Raw genomic sequence first — 20,324 nt, 5'->3', positions numbered from 1 at the left:
GAGTCCCTAGCAGTGGGATCAGGATCTGTCCCTGGTGCATGAGCTGACTTTCTGTGGTAAGACACCTTGTTCACCCTTGATGTAGTGGGGAGGTGCTTGGTCCTGCCTCAACTTACCCTTTTGGAGAAGGGGATGAGGGATTGGGGGGGTTAAGCAAGGGTAGGGGGTGGGCATAGCATGAATCTTAAAAGGTCTTATTAATAAAAACAAACCTAAAGCCAGGTATTGGGGTGAATGCTGGAAGAGCAGAGAAACAGAACAAGGCACAGCCACCTCACCTAGCCAATTCCTCAGCTGATCCTGTTTCCTCACACTGGAAGCTTCTGAGTCCTCATCCAAATGAATCTCAGTTCATCCAAATGAACTGCTGCTCTAAAACCTAAAAGCTTAACCAGCTCTAGTTCCTGGTCCTCACGTATTATATACCTTTCTGCTTTCTGCCATCACTTCCTGGGATTAAAGGCATGAGTCACCATGCCTGGCTGTTTACAGTGTGGCTTAAATTCACAGAGATCTGCATGGATCTCTGCCTCCCAAGTGATAGGATTAAAGGCATGTGTTCCACCATTTTCTGGCCTCTATATCTAGTGGCTGTTCTGTTCTCTGACCCCAGATAACTTTATTAGGGTGCACAATATTTTGGGAAACACAATACCACCACAGGTGGGAGGAAGGATGAGAGAGGGATCTGTGGTTGGTATAGAATATGAATTTAAAAAAAAAAAGTTCTGTTTTGTAGAAGATGACAGTGGGCAAGGTATTCCATCAGCTCAAATAATGTCTTACCAGAAACTGGCTAGAAATTTCTATTTGTGTTTAAAGCATATAATCAACTGACAAAATGACTCTGCTTTGTCCATTCAAGTGACCAGGCAGGTACTCACAATAGTGCTTATTGAGAAGAATTCTTATATCTCTCAGAGATGCTGTATAGGAATGTAAATGCTGCTACCCTAAACCAGGCCTGCCATTCTCACCTCCAATCACTTTATCACTTGAACTCTATGTAGCAAAAGTACAAGTCTTGAGCATAGAGCTACTTCTTTATGCAATTTTCTTGTGTCTTCCAGGCCTGCTAGAGTCTTGTACCATCTATGCTTCTTCCATTTGATGCTGGAGTGATGCTATGCACACATAGTTTTATGACTTGGCCAGTTTAACAATATTCCATTTGTGATAGACAACTGAGTTTGTGTAACTTTCAGGCCTATGGCTAAGCCACACACTTTAAAATGCATCATTCTGCCATTTCTATCACTGCATCTTCTGGGTTGTAGGGCCCCAAATGGCGAAGCATCTTGCACCCCAGGCTATACAAAAGTCGTATCTTGTTCTGAGTCCCTATTTAAAGCCAGAATTTCATAGATTACAGCCAAAATAGAAGGCAAAAGGTATTCATTTAACAGATTTTATTTTAAAGATCACTGAGCAAGTGTCCATCTATCCAGTACCTGGGCTGACCTTTCTAATTATCTACCCAGAATAATTTGTGTCTACACTTATTACAAGGGTTTGAAGGATCTGTGGCTGAAGAAGTTTACAAATGACATGGTTTTGGAAAAGAAATCAAAGTCTACCTGGGCCGGGATTAAGTTCCTACTGTTATGCCCAGATCACAACCCCAAAGAGACCACGAAAGACCATGAATGTCCAGAATTCAACAGCAAGGTTTATTCTATAGATACAAGCCTAGGCAGGGAACTCATTCCTACACCCAATACAGTGAGGCAGAAGAGAGTTGCTCTTTCTTTGTGAGGCTAGCTATTTAAAGGCAAAAACCACAAGCCCTTCAGGGCAGTTGGGGGTGTTTGGGGGTTTGGCATTGGTGCAACTCGGATTGGTTTATTTTTATTTTTTGAAGATCTCTGTTCTCTTTTAATTGGGTGAGGGTTTGTAACCTTTGAATTTACTGGTTAGGGTTTACAATTATCATTTTGGGAGCAGTCCAGGATAAGTCCCAGGCTCTGTCCTTGAGCTACCGTGGGGGCTGGCTGGCCTTGCATGTACTGACTGTGGGGGTTGGCTCAGTGGTCCAGGCTCTGTCCTTGACCCATGCACATAACTCTAGGTTGGTGAGGGATCCCAGACAGTAAACACCTGACTGAACCTTGAGCGGTCAGAGTACATGCAGAAAGGGAGCTACCGCAAGGACTGTCTTTTGTTCATGGCCCTCCCGGAAACTGCTTGCTCAAGTCTCAGGAAACTCAAATTGAGGCTTGATCTTTACTCTCTTCATCCATAGAGACAATGTGTCTCTGTTTCTTTAAGCCCTCCTCTAAATGTCTTAGGTATAAATTTGAGAATACACACAGATTGGTTACATAATAAAACTATTAGTCAACATACATTTTCATCTTGTATGCTTTACTGAACTGATAGTGGTAGGCAGAACTCTGAAGTGGCTATCTTTACCATTTCCTCCTGGAGCTACTCCCATGTTTATGTTATCTCATGTGACAATAGAAAATGTTTTTGTGTAATTAAGATTTCCAAGCATATCTTCTGTTGTAGAGATGAAGCAGTCCACAGAACAGGGTTCTGGAGTGGATTCTACTTACTAAGAGAAGTTCTGACATCAGTCTTTAAATGGAGAGGACCTAACTGCCTAGAACATGGGCCATGATCAACATTTGTTATAGCCACTGATGCTGGATGCCTTTGTTCCTTTAGTCTTCATTTTGTTTTGTCTCCTTTCTCGACTTTGTGCTTCCCCAAACCTTCTCACTGACTGTTTTGTCAGCTCAGTTGATATTCCTACACATGGTGCTGCTGTCCTTCTCCTGTGGTGGGAAGGCGTAGGGAGGGCATGTGATCTGTCCTTTAAAGGTTACATCTTAAACTTTCAGTGTGCCTGTGTCCTTGGGCTGTAACCTTCACAAATATTTCCTAGTTTTTGTTTTGGTTTGGGTTTGGGTTTTCTCTCATAAGTAATATAAGATGTGGCTAAGAGACCTGAAAGCAGGAACATGCCCTTCCCTAGATGGAATAAGACTGGTTGATTGAGTCTTTCCGAATTGATATAGAGTTCTCTGAATACTTCGAATGATCTTCCCCCTGCCAGAGCAGAAAGGCTCTTTTTTTCATCATGGGACTGTGGCAGGACTCCTGAAGGTAAAGCCCACAGCAGGGAAAGGGAGGCTCCATTGCTATGACATTATCTCACAGTAAGTTACCAGCAAATTTTCAATTTATGATTTAAATTATGGCCACAACATGTCTTCTGTTTCAGATTTCAGCTGTGATTCTCTGACTTGCCTGTCTTTCCAGATGTTGTCGAAAGATGGCAATTTGCCCTTAAAACTCAGTTCTCTTTAGGGTAGAAGAAAAGTCCATTTTTAGGCTATTCAGCCCCCTTTGGCCATAAGGGTAACTATGACGGCTTCTAAGCAAAGGACAGCTATTACCAAAGTTGTTTACTTTTCTCTCTTTTGATTTTACTTTCTTGCATTTCTCTATTCTCCCTTTTTATAAAAGCATTTTTTCTTGAATCTTCACAAAAACATCAACTGTTTCTGAAATTGTCTCTGCTTTTCTATAGTTTAGTTTTACATCACAGATCTATTTACCTTTGCATCTTCAGACCGGACATAGTATCTATTTCTTGTGTTGGGTGATTTGAAGTATCAGAGAAAAGAAGTCTCTTTAAACCAGAAGGTTGTAAATGAACCTTACCCTTAGACTGTCCATAATTACTTTGTGCTTGGCTTTGGGCATTCTCAGATAATCTTCTCAGAGTTGGGTTTTTAAACAGAAACCAATAAGCACAACCCTAACCCAGCTCGCAATTCCAATAGGCGCATGTCAAATCACCTTGTACTTGTACTTTTATTCTTTGTTCCTGGAAAGTCTAATGCATTTTGTATAGGTGCTGCTCTCTGAAGTGTCCTGTACTAACTGTGATAAGTACAGATACATAGAATAAAACTTTAGAAACTGTCAGAGCAATTTGATAGTCATTTGATAGCTGAGAAATCTAATTTAAAAATATTCATCAGATTTTATTTTTTATGTTATATCCATTAAACAATTTGTCTCTCAGATGTTTTCAGTGAAAGAATCTGGCCATGGGTATTTATACTACAACATACTAAAATCAGAAGTTAAAGCATCTTATCAGTTAGCAGGAAATATTTATGACATATACAGTAAGCACTGTTAGCAAGAAACTGATCTGCTATACCTAGAAAACATTATTTCCCAGTTAATCATGTCCAATAAATTTTGCCAAATATCAATCCAACATATCATGGCAAACTCCTATTATGACCTTATACTTGATTTTCCATTTATTTCAACAGGAGTCAATGTTTTGGGTTTGTGTACAAAGAAGTGATAGAAACCAAAACATGGGATCATTATGGTAGACTTTAACGTGATGGAAACTAAGAGAGTTTCGGCTTTTACCATTATAACACAGAAGAAAACAACCTTAAAAATAACTTATGAAGATGTTAGAGCCCCTTAAAGAGGAAATGAAAAATTCCTTTTTTAAAAATGAAAGAAAAGACAAACAAAAAATTGGAAGAAATCAATAAATCCCTTAAAGAAAACCAAGAAAAAGCAATCAAAAGGGTGAAGGAAACAGTTAAAGACTTGAAAATTGAAACAGAGACAATAGAGAAAACACAAACCCAAGAAATTCTGGAAATGGAAAATATGGGTAAATGAACAGAAACTACAGATCCAAGCATAACCAACAGAATATAAGAGATAGAAGAGAGAATCTCAGGCCCTGAGGATATGATAGAGGAAATAGATTTATCAGTCAAAGAAAATGTTAAATCCAACAAATTCTTATACAAAACATCCAGGAAATCTAAGACACCATGAAAAAACAAACCTAAGAATAATAGGGAGAGAAGGAGAAGCATTGTAATTCAAAGACAGCAAATATATTAAACAAAACTCACAAAAGAAAACTTTCCCAATCTAAAGAAGAACATGCCTATAAAGATACAAGAAGCTTACAGAACATCAAATAGACTGGACCAAAAAAAAAAAAAATCCCCTCACCACATAATAATCAAAACACTAAACATACAGAATAAAGAGAGAATATTAAGAGCTGCAAAGGGAAAAGGCTAAGTAACATATAAAGGCAGACCTATCAGAACTACTTTTTTATTTTTATTTTTAATTATTATTATTATTATTATTATTATTATTATATTTGTATTTTAATTTTACACATCAGCCATGAGTTCCCCTGTCCTCCCCCTCCCGCACTCACCCCCACCCTCCCCCCAGCCCCTCCCCTCCATTCCCATCTCCTCCAGGGCCAAGACTCCCCTGGGGATTCATTTAAACCTGGTGGATTCAGTACAGGCAGGTCCAGTCCCCTCCTTCCAGGAAACAGGAGAGATGCCTGTATACCCCTGAGGTATCAAATTTTCTTGTGGGCAATACTGCTACAGTGTTGCTGATAATACTGTGAAGATTCTTTCCCCCACCTAGACAGGGTTCATATGTAGCCTAGGCTGGCCTTACACCCACAATCTTCTTGCCTCAGCCTCCTGAGTACTGAGATTTTAGGTGCATACCATCATGTCAGCTGTGTATTTAAAAAAAAAAAAAAACACTTCCAATTCTTTATTTTTTATTTTTTCTAATAATAAAAAAGAAATATCATGTACTTAAGCATTTCAACAGTACAAAGGATTCTTTAATAATATCAATTGTTCCTACTCTGCCTTCTCCAAACTGTAGTATGCTACCCTGATTTCTCTACACCACAAATGTCAGCCTAATAGAAGCATTATTTTACTTCTTATCATTTCATAATGCAGTATATCTTGAGGACATTTTGTATAAGTACATAGACATCTTGTTCATTTTTTTAAAGGTCACATGGTATTTAATCACATATATACTCATAAGTAATAAAAATTATTCTATTCAGGGATATTGATATGTACAGAAACCACTAAACTATTGCTACTATTCATATTGCTAAACAAACACTTCACACACACATGCTTGATGGAGAAAAACACTTGATTTCTAAAAATCATGTATGGTTGATTTTTGAAATCTCAAACAGGGCCTATTTGTCTTTTTATGATTTGAGGTTTCAAGTCAGTCCAGCATTTCTGCATGTGCAAGTATTTGGAAATTACTTATTATCCTTCTAGCTTCATGTTGAAGACCAAAACGCCTTTTGCTCGCTCACTAATAGTAATGCGGGGTCCATCTCTGGGTGACTCTTTTTCATTTAATCAGCTCATTAACCTAATTAATCCTTGGGCTTTTCATGTATGGTTCATTTTTGAAATCTCAAAGAAGGCCTATTAACTATTGTGTTGTCTATCAAGATAGTGTTTGTTTATATATATATATACATACATATATGTATATATATATGTATGTATATATATGTATGTATATATATGTATGTATGTATATAAAACCTTCTTTCTGCCCTCATTCCATCTATCCAAATAATAATAATAAAACAGCAGCAGCAGCAAAAGTAATAATAAATGAAAATCCAATTACAATTTGGTCCGGATAATAATGTGAGAGACTGGGTCTCCCTATGTAGTCCATGCTGGCCTCAAACTTGTGATCTTCCTGCAATTACAGGTATGCATCCCCACATCTGGCTAAATTGAGTGACTCTCAACACTTAGTATTTCATTTCCTGTGGCTAAGACAGATTCTGTGACAGGAGAGAGCCAGATGCTCCTTCTCAGTGAATGCTGGTCTTCATGAAGAGACCTCATTTTAGAGGCCATATCAGAGAGGAAAGCCACTGGACAAGGCTAGCTTAGAATTGGAATTTGGAGTTCATATAACTCCTTACTTGTGGCCCTAGAATAATTGTTCTTAACTGGGAGCAATTTTTGATATGAGACATTTGGTATTGCCTTGTGAGAGTTGTTGGTTGTCACAACTGGAGATTGGGGGCTGCCCCTGATATCTGGTGTATAGGTGCTGAGTATACCATTAAATACCCTTTAATGCTCAAAGAAGCCCCTTCCCAGGAAAGAAAATTTTAGCCCCGATTGTCAATAGCAACCAGTGCCACTGAGCAGAGAAGAGTAAAAAGGTACACCAGCTCAAGGACTGTGTCACATCCCTAAGGATTTTGACTTCAATGGTCTAGGCTAGTATCTGAAATAGCATTTTCATGAAGCTCTGTTGAGGTTCTGTCCAGCCTGTGACAGGATTGACAAAACTTTCTGAGGAGTCTGATCTGAGGAAGGCCACCTCTCCAAGATTTTGTAACTGAAGGGTTACTGAAGGAAGTAGCATCAATGGGAAACCCAAATACTGGAGAGGGTGATAGGGAAGCATGGGTTTGTGGATTTAGTGACAAATAAGAAAGGCCTTTTTGAATGAACAAATTAAAAATCTCTTTCTGAGAGAGAGGGGGGAGAGAGAGAGGAGAGAGATGAGAAATAAAAAAGAGAGACGAGAAGTGAGTGAGAGGAGAGATAGGAGAGAGAGCAAAGAAAGGATAGAGAGAGAGAAGAGAGGAGATAAAGAATGAGAGGAGAGAGGACAGAGTAAGGAGAGAGAGGATAGAGAGAGACAAGCAAGAGGAAAAAGTGAGGGGAGGAGAGACAGAAGGGAGAGAGCAGAGGAGAGAGAGTGGAGAGATGGAGGAAAGAGAGAGGAGAGAGACAGGAGAGAGGAGAGCATGCAGAGAGAGTAAGGAGAGAGATAGGCAAGCCAGAGGAGAGAGAGGTGAGTGAGGAGAGGGAGAGAGAGAGAGGTGCGTGAGGAGAGGGAGAGAGAGAGAGGTGAGTGAGGAGAGGGAGCGGGAGAGAGGTGAGTGAGGAGAGGGAGCGGGAGAGAGGTGAGTGAGGAGAGGGAGCGGGAGAGAGGTGCGTGAGGAGAGGAAGAGAGGGAGAGAGGTGCGTGAGGAGAGGGAGAGAGGGAGAGAGGTGCGTGAGGAGAGGGAGAGAGGGAGAGGTGCGTGAGGAGAGGGAGAGAGGGAGAGAGGTGCGTGAGGAGAGGGAGAGAGGGAGAGGTGCGTGAGGAGAGGGAGAGAGGGAGAGGAGCGTGAGGAGAGGGAGAGAGGGAGAGGTGAGTGAGGAGAGAGAGAGAGGGAGAGGTGAGTGAGGAGAGGGAGAGAGGGAGAGGTGAGTGAGGAGAGAGAGAGAGGGAGAGGTGAGTGAGGAGAGGGAGAGAGGGAGAGGTGCGTGAGGAGAGGGAGAGAGATGGCGAGGTGAGTGAGGAGAGAGAGAGATGGCGAGGTGAGTGAGGAGAGAGAGAGATGGCGAGGTGAGTGAGGAGAGAGAGAGAGGGAGAGGTGCGTGAGGAGAGGGAGAGAGGGAGAGGTGCGTGAGGAGAGGGAGAGAGAGAGGTGCGTGAGGAGAGGGAGAGAGAGAGGTGCGTGAGGAGAGGGAGAGAGGGAGAGGTGCCTGAGGAGAGGGAGAGAGAGAGGTGCGTGAGGAGAGGGAGAGAGAGAGAGGTGCGTGAGGAGAGGGAGAGAGAGAGAGGTGCGTGAGGAGAGGGAGAGAGAGAGAGGGTGCGTGAGGAGAGGGAGAGAGAGAGAGGTGCGTGAGGAGAGGGAGAGAGAGAGAGGTGCGTGAGGAGAGGGAGAGAGAGAGGTGCGTGAGGAGAGGGAGAGAGAGAGGTGCGTGAGGAGAGGGAGAGAGAGAGGTGCGTGAGGAGAGGGAGAGAGGGAGAGGTGAGTGAGGAGAGGGAGAGAGGGAGAGGTGAGTGAGGAGAGGGAGAGAGGGAGAGGTGAGTGAGGAGAGGGAGAGAGGGAGAGGTGAGTGAGGAGAGGGAGAGAGGGAGAGGTGAGTGAGGAGAGGGAGAGGGAGAGGTGAGTGAGGAGAGAGAGAGAGGGAGAGGTGCGTGAGGAGAGGGAGGGAGAGGGAGAGGTGCGTGAGGAGAGGGAGAGAGGGAGAGGTGCGTGAGGAGAGGGAGAGAGGGAGAGGTGCGTGAGGGAGAGGGAGAGAGGGAGAGGTGCGTGAGGAGAGGGAGAGAAGGAGAGGAGCGTGAGGAGAGGGAGAGAGATGGCGAGGTGCGTGAGGAGAGGGAGAGAGATGGCGAGGTGCGTGAGGAGAGAGAGAGAGGTGCGTGAGGAGAGGGAGAGAGAGAGAGGTGCGTGAGGAGAGGGAGAGAGAGAGGTGCGTGAGGAGAGGGAGAGAGAGAGAGGTGCGTGAGGAGAGGGAGAGAGAGAGAGGTGCGTGAGGAGAGGGAGAGAGAGGTGAGTGCGGAGAGAGAGAGAGGGAGAGAGAGGTGAGTGCGGAGAGAGAGAGAGGGAGAGAGAGGGAGAGGTGCGTGAGGAGAGAGAGGGAGAGGTGCGTGAGGGAGAGAGAGGGAGAGGTGCGTGAGGAGAGAGAGGGAGAGGTGAGTGAGGAGAGAGAGGGAGAGGTGAGTGAGGAGAGAGAGGGAGAGGTGAGTGAGGAGAGAGAGGGAGAGGTGCGTGAGGAGAGAGAGGGAGAGGTGCGTGAAGAGGGAGAGAGAGGGAGAGGTGCGTGAGGAGAGAGAGAGAGGGAGAGGTGCGTGAGGAGAGAGAGAGAGGGAGAGGTGCGTGAGGAGAGAGAGAGGGAGAGGTGCGTGAGGAGAGAGAGAGAGGGAGAGGTGCGTGAGGAGAGAGAGGGAGAGAGAGGTGAGTGAGGAGAGGGAGAGAGAGGTGAGTGAGGAGAGGGAGATAGAGGTGAGTGAGGAGAGAGAGAGGGAGAGGTGTGTGAGGAGAGAGAGGGAGAGGTGTGTGAGGAGAGAGAGAGAGAGGGAGAGGTGAGTGAGGAAAGAGAGAGAGGGAGAGCTTTGTGAGGAGAGAGAGGGAGGGAGAGAGAGGTGAGTGAGGAGAGGGACAGAGGGAGAGAGAGGTGAGTGAGGAGAGGGAGAGAGGGAGAGAGAGGTGAGTGAGGAGAGGGAGAGAGAGAGAGTTGAGTGAGGAGACAGAGGGAGAGAGGGGTGAGTGAGGAGAGAGAGGGAGAGGGGTGAGTGAGGAGAGAGAGAGGTGAGTGAGGAGAGAGAGAGAGAGGTGAGTGAGGAGAGGGAGAGAGGTGCGTGAGGAGAGAGAGAGAGGTGCGTGAGGAGAGAGAGAGAGAGGGAGAGCTTTGTGAGGAGAGAGAGGGAGGGAGAGAGAGGTGAGTGAGGAGAGGGACAGAGGGAGAGAGAGGTGAGTGAGGAGAGAGAGAGAGGGAGAGGTGAGTGAGGAGAGGGAGAGAGAGAGAGGTGTGTGAGGAGAGAGAGAGAGAGGTGTGTGAGGAGAGAGAGAGAGAGTTGCGTGAGGAGAGGGAGAGAGAGTTGAGTGAGGAGAGGGAGAGAGAGAGAGTTGCGTGAGGAGAGGGAGAGAGAGAGGTGCGTGATGAGAGGGAGGGAGAGGTGCATGAGGAGAGAGAGGGAGAGGTGCGTGAGGCGAGAGAGGGAGAGAGAGAGAGGTGCGTGAGGAGAGAGAGGGAGAGAGGTGGAGAGGTGAATGAGGAGAGAGAGGGAGACAGAGGTGGAGAGGTGAGTGAGGAGAGAGAGAGAGAGAGGTGAGTGAGGAGAGAGAGAGAGAGAGGTGAGTGAGGAGAGAGAGAGAGAGAGGTGCGTGAGGAGAGAGAGAGAGGGAGAGGTGCGTGAGGAGAGAGAGAGAGAGAGAGTTGAGTGAGGAGAGGGAGAGAGAGAGAGGTGCGTGAGGAGAGGGAGAGAGAGGAAAAGAGAAGAAAAGAAGAAAAAGAAAGAAAAGGAAATCTTCTTGGTCATTGCTCCCAGAGACCTATCAAAGGGACCATCCTGGCAAGGAGAAAGATGTAGTTTTGCAATGGGTATGGTTTTTGTCTAGTCACATAGCTAGTGAACCCACTGGCAACTAGCTGAGTTTTGTCTTGCCCAAAGGCCCCTATGTAACCTTATTCATCCTGGGGGCATCCTAGAAACCCTATCCTGATGCCATGCCTTTCCCCTGGGTGGGTCCTGTAGGCTGCTCTGCTGTTCTGGGGGTGGTTGAGCACAACTCGGGAGATGGACAGATCTGGCTGCAGAAAACTACCACTGAATCTGTGAGGCTGTAGGTAGGCAGAGAACTTCCTGTGCCTTGTGCTCCCCATCAGCTGCTCCTTAAGTCCCATTCTAAACCGCAGCATAGCAGGCAATCACCAGGCCTAGTCCTTGATTGAGTCCTTTACAAAAGAGAAACGTAAAACCATGTAGTATGATGGGTCTTGGCGCTGGTGTAATAGCACACCTTGGTTCCAAACCCGGCTCTGTCCATAAGGAGTTTTTGAGCGGCTGTTGATTTTTTTTCCTGGTACTGTGGGCATAATAATAATGAATTTCGGGTGTAGTCATGAGTGTCAAACCAGTGTACGTGGCGGTAACATCCAGCTTCAGAGGACAACTCTGGATTTCTAGGTTGCCTCTTTTTCTATGTGACACACGGGGACTTCAGCCTTCAGCATGCATGGATTCCTTGTAAGGGCCCAGGATCCCTGAGGTCCTGGGGGCACTAGCTTGTGTGTTGGAGCCTAGGGGCGTGCAAATGGAGCAAAGGATACTTTCGGATGAAATGGGTTTCTAGAGCCTCTTGCTGGGAGACCTCTGGCTCTAAGAGGAACAGCCCGTTTCCAGAAAGAAAGGATGGAACAAAAAGAGAGGATGGGCAAATGGTGGGGCGGGGAACCCTGAACCACTCTGTGTTCCAGGGAAGAGGAGGAGGGAGGGCAGGCTCCAGACGGGAGGGAGGGAAAGAAGGAGGCCTGGCCTTCGCGTCTCTGGCTCACTACACAGCCCCTTGGTCTCCTGGCCTCTTCCCGCCCCTTCAGCGAGCTGAGCAGCCTGCTCTGCAAGGGAAGCGCCGGCTCGCCATGGGGAGCCTGGGACTCAGGCCCTTGCTCTTGCTGCCTCAAGGGCTGCTGCTACTGCTGCTGCTGTGCGTCCCGCCCAGCCAGGGCTTCCCAGGTAGGAGCTAGAGATGGGGGTGTCTCTCCAGCGGGGCATCGAAGAACCTCGGAGCCGTCTGCTGAAACCCCTGGCTCGGAACAGCGGGAGGTGTGGGGGCGCCCTTTGTTTACTCTGAACTCAGCTTTGGCAGTTCCCCGGAGCGGGTAAAGAGGAGTGGGGCTCCCCACTGGGTACATGGAAGGGGATCTGAAGCTGTGGGATCACGCAGTGCCCAGAACCTGAGCCTGAGCACCTTCTGCACCCAGGGCTCCGGGCTTTCAATCAAACCCTCTTGGCATAGAAAACTATGAAGAGAAAGTTTGGTCGCAGGCATTTTTGCTTCTGTCTCACCACACCGTGTTGCTTTTTTTTTTTTTTTTTTTTTTTTCCTCTCACGGTTTTGATGGCTGTCAACGCTCTGGGCCTGGCATCTTACTTTTGGAAGGCGCCCCATATCTTGGCCCCCTCTGGAGCTGCCGAGATCATGGACCTCACCAGCCTTAGGGGAGCCTTCATGCATCCTCTTGTCTCGTGTCCGTTCCCACCCCCACTCCACCCCCGCCCCGCGCTCCACACTCTGGAATTCCGAGAAAGTTTGCTTCTCTGAGGGAGAAGTGGTGACATGTGGCATGCACTTGGTTAGCACCAGGGAAAGTGGGAAAGGCTCAGGGTTGTGCTGGAGGGCGTGGTCTCCAGCATATAAGGGGATCCTGGTATTTACTGAGTTTTCACAGTGCAGGGAAAATTCTCTGTGAAAAAGCCTCTTTAAAAATCTCTAGTTAATGTCCTCACAATGAAGTCTTAGGTTAACAGAGCTTCAGAGGAGCAGGGCTACATGTCTTGCACCCCTGTGGCTTTGGAATGAAGCGTCAGTCTTTGCAGAGGTTTTAACTTTCTGGTAATGGAAAAGAGGTGACATGAATTATAAGGAATGCAAATACTTGCCTATGTGTTCAACATCACTATGGGCAGTTAAAATCTGGAGCCTGAGAAGAAATTTCTTGGAATTGAGATAAAAGGATAAGGAGTTCCCAGCTAGAGAGCTGGGTAGATGTAGGTAGGGATCATGTTCCGAGTGAATGAATGAATGAATGAACGAACGAACGAATGACATGTATTAATAGACAAGAACATTTGTGCTTTGAGCTGATGCTTGCAGGCTTAAAGTTTTGAAGGAACTGATTAGGGGCAAAATGCAAAGGAGTCTTTACCTCCCTTGCTAGGGAAATGCCATTTTATGATGTTAGCGCCCCCACTCCCACCTCCTTGACAACCATTGTGTTCAAAGGAGCTTAGAGGAGGAGAAAGGGCTAACTGAAAGAACCTCCTCTTCTGGTTGAGCCTGTCCCAGGCAGACTCCCCTTTCTTTTTCATCTGTTTTTCCTCCTCTCTCCTGCTCCTCCCCCCACCTCCTATCTCTCAGCTTCTACCCTTATATAGTATAGCTTGCTGCCAAGCCTCAGACACCCACAGAATCCCAGATTGGCCAGCTCAGGCACTTACTACTGCTTATGTTTGGGGACTTGCCCTTGGCTTTCTTGGCTCGGTTGGAGAGCCTGCAGGTCCCTCTTCTGTCAGTCAGGCAGCCAGTCACCAGGTTCCTCTTTGCCACCGGTCCTGCTGATTCCTAACCTGCCAGCTGGCTTTTCTCAGAAGCAAAGGAAGCATTTCTCTGGAGCCCTCTCCCCACCTTTTCTAGCACATTTCTCCCTTCCTTTTCCTCTCTCCAAGCCTTCCTATATACCTCACCCCCTTGCTTTCTACATCACCCTATCTTGGCACATCTCTACGAAGAATCTTGGGAAGTGAGCTCTGCTGGCACTGTTGAATCAGACAGAGGGGATTTAAGTCCAAGCCAGAGATTGTAAAACTCTGGGGAAGGGAAATACTCCAGACTTGTTCATCTGGAAGCAAATCACGTCAGCTGAGCTCACTGTTAGTTGTGTGGCGCTCCCTCAGTCAGTGAACATCATGTCTCCAGGAAGAGCCAGTGAAAGAAGATTTGGATCTGGAACTTCACAAAGAGGGAGCTAGGAATTTAGGGCCCCATCAGCACCCTAATTATGTAACCATCTGAGCTCTTATAGTAAATCTGTCAGAGAAAGGGCAAATCTTTCCCATTCCCAGAGAAGCTCTCTGGAGTTCTCCCAAACAAGAATTTGATGCAGCCTTTCCAGGTCTCGGATGCAGTCTTTGCAGTCTTGCAAAGGCTGTGTGGCTACAGAAACCCACACAGAGCATATGAAGTGCTCCTAGCAAAATTGCCTGTGTTTGTGTTTGGAGTGTTTTAAGGAATAGAACTTTTCATTATTTCTATTCTTAAATGAATTCTTGAAGGCCTCCATGTGTCTGAGAGTTTGCAAACAAAGCTGAAGGTGGAGAATGATTGCTGTGGCCGTGGAAAAAGGCCCTGTGAGTCTTCCAATTCTGGAGAAAACAGGTAAAGTACCTTGATTTCATTAGTTAGGAAAACCTAAAGCCACATCAGACCACGGCAGTCAAAGCAGTCTTCGGAACCAGCACATTTAGAGATAAGTATTAGGAGGCAAGCACCTGGCTCAAACTCTACAATTAAGGTCTCACCATAAACTGGCTAGAACTTTCTATTTGTGTTTAAAGCATATAATCAACTGACAAAATGACTCTGCAATATAAAAGGGGATCTGCTAGAGAGAGGAGGGCATTTTCATCTGGCATTGTCTTTGTTGAGAACACTTCCCTACAGTAAATTGTTACCACTTCTCATTTCACAGATTTGTGAGTTGAACAAAGTACCAGAAACCATCATTAAGACACCAGTTTCAGACCTTCCCACCTCTTCAGTCCTTGCACTATAATCAAAGTACATCCCTTCATCCCTTCCCTTCTAGATGACGACCATAACAGTCTCACTGTTAGTCTCTCAGGAGCTAATTCATTATAATTTTTTTGTCAGCCAAATACTGGTCTTTTCAGTAAACTATTTGTGTGTGTACATGTGTGTGTGTGTGCAGGTATATGCGTGTGTGTACATGTGCATGTGTACAGGTATGTGCATATGTGTGTAAGAGTATGCATGTGTGCTAGAGAGAGAGAGAGAGAGAGAGAGAGAGAGAGAGAGAGAGAGTGTGTGTGTGTGTGTGTGTGTGTGTGTGTGTGTGTGTGTGTGTGTGTGTGTGTTGTTCTTGTAGAAGCTAGAAATCAGTTTTAGGTGTCTTCTCCTATTTAGTGCTGGGATTACAAATGTGTGTCACCATACCTGGCTTTCTATGTAGATACTTCAATCTGAACTCAAATTCTTATTCATATGTGCCAAGCACTTTACTGATTGAGCTCTCTTCCCAGCCCCTAAGTGGACTAATTTGTATTCCATATTCCTCTATTCACTTAGAGCAGTAGCTCCCCACATCTACTCTCATGTGGAAGATTATCCATTATACTAGGTGGCTAGATCGTTCCAGCACAATTCTCAAGTGTTCACTCTTGGCTACCTATAACCTAGTCCATATGCACTACCATGTCCCTATGGCAATTTAGTTAAGTTTTCTTTCTTTATAGATGTCACTGCCTGCATCCTGGAGTGGCCCACTCAGCCATTCACCTCTTCAAAATTCTCCCTATTATCTACAACATCCACACTTTGAGGAAATTAATTGACTGACTCTCCTTCTCTCCCTCCCTCTCTTCCTCCCTCCCTTCCTTTCTTCCTTCCTGCCCAGTGATGGGAATGGGACACATGGCCTTTGTGCATGCTGTGTATATGCTCTGTGGCTGAGCTACACTCCAGCTCCTGAAGTTATTTCTGGATCACAAAAAAGGAAACCTCCTGTCTTTCTTTAAAAAGCACAGCTCCTTGTGGCTGTTTTGTGGTCTTTATCGTACATTCCATGCATTGTAAGTTATGCACTCCTCTTCTAGATTCTGAGTCCCTAAAAGCTACATTTGCACTTTGTTTTACCCTTATCTGTATTTCCAAGAATGCTTAGCAGAATACTAGATGTTGATGGATATTTGTGCTTATGGAATTTAATGGACTCTGAAACTCCAATGATCTGCAAGAAAGGTGCATGGGTAAATGGGATTCTGTGCTACCATGAATATAGATACATAGAAACTATGGCTTGCTGGCCACAGACATTCATTTTAAATCCATGAGTACCCTCTGTTTAAGCAATAACTGTTTCTGTAAGATGAAAGACTGAGTACAATCATAAGCTGGAGTTTGCATTTATTTTTGTTGGCCACTTCATTCCATATCCTTCCAAAGTAGTTGAATAATTTCCTTAGTAAACACATATATGTGCTACATCAATTCCCCTTTCAGTAAACACAACTAAAACTAGTAATTGAAAGCAAAGAGAGCTTCAAGAGTTTTACAGTTGCCAAACTGTGACATAGCATGGAGTTTGTAGCAGCCAAGTTATGATTAACATTTAGGTTGAAGATTCTCTTACAAAATAGCAGTGTGAATAATTGCCTCTCAAGTTCTAGTTTCTAGTTTGTAGGGAGATAATTCTAGCCAGCCTCTCCATCTTTAACTGTAAGTTTTCAGAAATGCCAGCTTCAGTGGGCCTTTTGCCTTGAAAGGGGCTGCTCCTGTCTCAGGATGTTTAAATTCTGCTCTAAAATAGAATTGGTTTCTGCCTTCTCTAATCAAATCTGAGCTTTACCCAAAGACTTACTTTACCACGTGGCCATGAATGATGAAGAGGTACTATGCTTGGGAAAGGGGGCTGAACAAGGTATGGCATTCCTTCTTTTCAGTGGTTTCCTGTCTTCTGGGGAACTAGGCACAGTTACCTACATTGGCCAACACTGTAATATAAATGTGTGATGGGCTCTGGAAGCACAGAGGAGCCATACAGGAACTTGGTCTGCATGTTGAATGAAAGCTGATGCTTGGAAATGCTGCTCCCTAGATGGAGATGCAAAAGGTCCAAGGTTGCATTAAAATGACTTTGGGCTTCACCAAGAGTGTTTTGAAATTGAAACCAGAACTCTGGGCAGCTATTCTGCTCCCCTTGCCATGGGGAAAAGCCCCTATCCCAATCCAAGTCCACGATTCACTAGATGGTCTTCCTGAGCTGTGTGAGAGAAATGAACACGTAACAGTCAAGATAAACAAATAAATAGATAAGTACACAAAGATGAAGTTACCAGAATAGGAAAACTTTTATTCAACCAATTGGTAGGTGGAGGTGACCTCTCTAGTTACCACTAGCTATACAGTTTCTAGTTCTCACTTACAAAGCAACATTGGGCTGTGTAGCTCAAAAAGATATACCACATCTGATGCGCTAAGCTCAAACTCCGGTGCCCCCCACAAGTAAAAATAAATGATAAATAAAGAAAAATATCAAACAAAGTAGATGTCAGCATAGACTAAACTATTCCCTGTCCTCATTTAGCATAATGCCCAACATCTGGGGGAGGATATTGAGTCAATATTTGGGATATTGATTGTCTGAAGTAGTTGTGAATAAGACCCAAACTACTCAATTTCAAATATCTTTGTGGTTAGTGGTGGTGGCACTCACCTTTAGTCCCACCACTTGGGAGGCAGAAGCAGGCAGATCTCTGAGTTCAAGGCCAGCCTGGTCTACAGAGCAAGTTCCAGGACAGCCAGGGTTACAAACAAGAACACCTAAACAAATATTCTTGTGGCAGTTAACAGAATTTCCAAGGGGAAAAGGAACAGAAGATAACAAAATGGCAGTGAATATTTATAATACTCTGAATGAAAGAGCCAATTGGACAGGAAGAAAGTCGGGGCATACTTAGGTGATGAGACCTTTAATCATCAAACTGCCCTAGGGCACTACTCTAAGAGATTTAGAAACTCTGGGAAGTTTAAAAGTTCTGAGGGTTTCAGATAAAGATTTAAAAGGCAAGCTTGCACCAAATGTCCTCAGGAGCACTACGCTGCCCAAGTGCTTCAGGTAATAATTGGTTACACCTGGATCATAAAAGCACGTGGCACACTCTGTCCTCAGAAAACTCTGGAGCACACATTCCTCAGCCAAATAATCACTCGCTCATGATTCTTAGCTAATACTGGATGTTCTCTGTGCATTGTTCTCCAGGGAGAAGATAAATGGGTTTGGACCTAATGACTAGGATTATCCCAGAAACTTGGAGTTGTAAATTGCATATATTTGTTTAAAAACCTTTTTTTAATCAATTAATTTTTTTCATTTATTTTACATACTGGACATAGTTTCCCCTCCCTCCTCTTCTCCCATCCCCTCCCCACACCTTCCTCCTGCTCTGCCCCCAATCCAGTCCTCCTTATGATTCTGTTCAGAAAGGGCAGGCCTCCCATGGTCTCAACAAAGCATGGCATATCACGTTGAGGTAGGACTAATCTTCTCCACTTGTATTAAGGCTGGACAAGGCATGATCCCACTGCTAGGAGTTCCACAAATAGGCAAAGCTACTCAACTGTCACACATCTACAGAGGACCTAGGTTGGACCCATTCACACCCTCTATCTGTTGGTCCAGTCTGTGAGCTCCTATAAGCCCAGGTTGTTTCTGTGGGTTCTCTTGTGATGACCTTGACCCCCTAGCTCAGACAGTCCTTCCTGTCTTCAACAGGATTCCCTGAGCCCTACCCAGTGCTAGGCTGTAGGTCTCTGCATTTGTTTCCATCAGTTACTGGATGAAGGCTCTATGATGACAATTAGGGTAGTCACCAATCTGATTACAGGAGATGGGTAGTTCAGGCTATGGATCCACTATTGCTAGGAGTATTAGCTGGGGTCATCCTTGTGGATTCCTGGGAATTTCCCTGGCACCAGGTTTCTCCCTAACCTTGAAAAGTGCCCCCCATCAAGACATCTCTTTCATTACTCCTCTCCTCTGTCCTGCTCCCAGCCCACTAGATCCCTCATGTTCCCATGACCCATGCTCCTAGTTTACCCAGGAGATCTCTTTTACTTCCCCTTCCTAGGAGAGTCCATGCTTCCCTCTTAGGATCCTCCTTGTTATCTAGATTCCCTGGGGCTGTGGATTGTAGCCTGGCTATCCTTTTCTTTGCAGGTAATATCCACTTATGAGTGAGCACATACTATGTTTGTCTTTCTGGGTCTGGGTTACCTCACACAGGATTATTTTTTTTCTGGTACCATCCATTTGCCTCCAAATTTCATGATGTCATTGTCTTTTTACAGCTGAGTAACACTCCATTTTCTTTATCCATTCTTTGGTTGAGGGACATCTAGTTGAGCAAGTGTCTTTGTAGTGTCATTGAACATCCTTTGGGTATATGCCCAAAATTGGTATAGCTGGGTCTTGAGGTAGATTGATTCCCAGTTTTCTGAGTACAAGTTTGCACTCCCACCAACAATGCAGGAGTGTTCCCCTTACTCCACATCCTCTACACCGTAAGCTGTCATCAGTGTTTTTGATCTTAGCTATTCTGACAGGTGTAAGATGATAGATATCTCAGAGTCATTTTGATTTACATTTCCCTGATGACTAAGGATGTTGAGCAATTCCTTAAATGTCTTTTGATCATTTGAGATTCTTCTGTTGTGAATTCTGTTTAGCTCTATAGCCCATTTTTAATTGGATTATTTGGTTTGTTGGTATTTAATTTCTTGAAAAAAGATATATATAATTAGAAACCAGCCCTCTGTCAGATGTGGGGTTTTTGAAGATCTTTTCCCATTCTGTAGGCTGCTGTTTTGTTTTATTGACAGTGTTCTTTGCCTGATAGAAGCTTTTCAGTTTCATGAAGTCCCATTTGTTAATTGTTGATCTTAGTGTCTGTGCTACTGGTGTTATAATTAGGAAGTGATCTAGTAGTCTCCTGTGCCAATGTGTTCAAGGCTATTTCCCACTTTCCCTTCTGTCAGGTTCAGTGTTTATGTTGAGGTCTTTGATCTACTTGGACTTGATTTTTGTGCACAGTGATAGATATGGACCTATTTGTATTCTTTTACATGCTGACATCCAGTTATGCCAGCATCATTTGTTAAAGGTACTTTGCTTTTTCTTTCGTGTAATTTTGGCTTCTTTGTCAAAAATCAAGTGTTAATAGGTGTGTGGATTTTTGTTAGGCTCTTCTATTCATTTCTTTTGATCCACTTGTCTGTTTTATGCCAATACCAAGCTGTTTTTATTACTATAACTCTATAGTAGAGCTTGAAATTGGGGATGGTGATACCTCTAGAAATTCCTTTATTGTACAGGATTGTTTTAGCTATTCTGTTTTTTGTTTGTTTGTTTTCCATATGAAGTTGAGTATTGTTCTTTGGAGGTTTGTGAAGAATTGTGTTGGAATTTTGATGGGGATAGCATTGAATCTGTAGATTGCTTTTGGTAAGATAGCCATTTTTACTGTTAATCCTATCTATCCAAGAGCATGGGAGATCTTTCCATCTTCTGGTATCTTCTCCAATTTCTTTCCTCAAAGTCTTAAAGTTCTTGTCATACAGATCTTTCCCTTTTTTTGTTAGAGTTACTCCAAGCTATTTTATATTTGTGGCTATTGTGAAGGGTGTTGTTTCCTTC

At 44.6% G+C, this 20,324-nt stretch overlaps 1 protein-coding gene across 2 annotated transcripts in view; it reads left to right on the top strand.

Annotated features, from left to right (window-relative positions):
- Window positions 1-11,616: 11,616 nt before the first annotated feature.
- The window catches only part of Srpx (sushi repeat containing protein X-linked), a 79,272-nt gene continuing 70,564 nt past the window's right edge, over window positions 11,617-20,324 (top strand). For both annotated transcript variants that reach the window (XM_036175472.1, XM_036175471.1), the window contains exon 1: window positions 11,617-11,847. In XM_036175472.1, the coding sequence (XP_036031365.1) occupies window positions 11,754-11,847 (94 nt within the window). In that variant the 5' untranslated portion in view covers window positions 11,617-11,753. The remainder of the gene's footprint in view (window positions 11,848-20,324) is intronic.

Source organism: Onychomys torridus, chromosome X (genome assembly GCF_903995425.1).
Source record: "Onychomys torridus chromosome X, mOncTor1.1, whole genome shotgun sequence".
Classification (NCBI taxonomy): domain Eukaryota; kingdom Metazoa; phylum Chordata; class Mammalia; order Rodentia; family Cricetidae; genus Onychomys; species Onychomys torridus.
The sequence above is the reverse complement of the archived record's forward strand: the minus strand, read 5'-3'. Positions and strand labels throughout refer to the sequence as shown.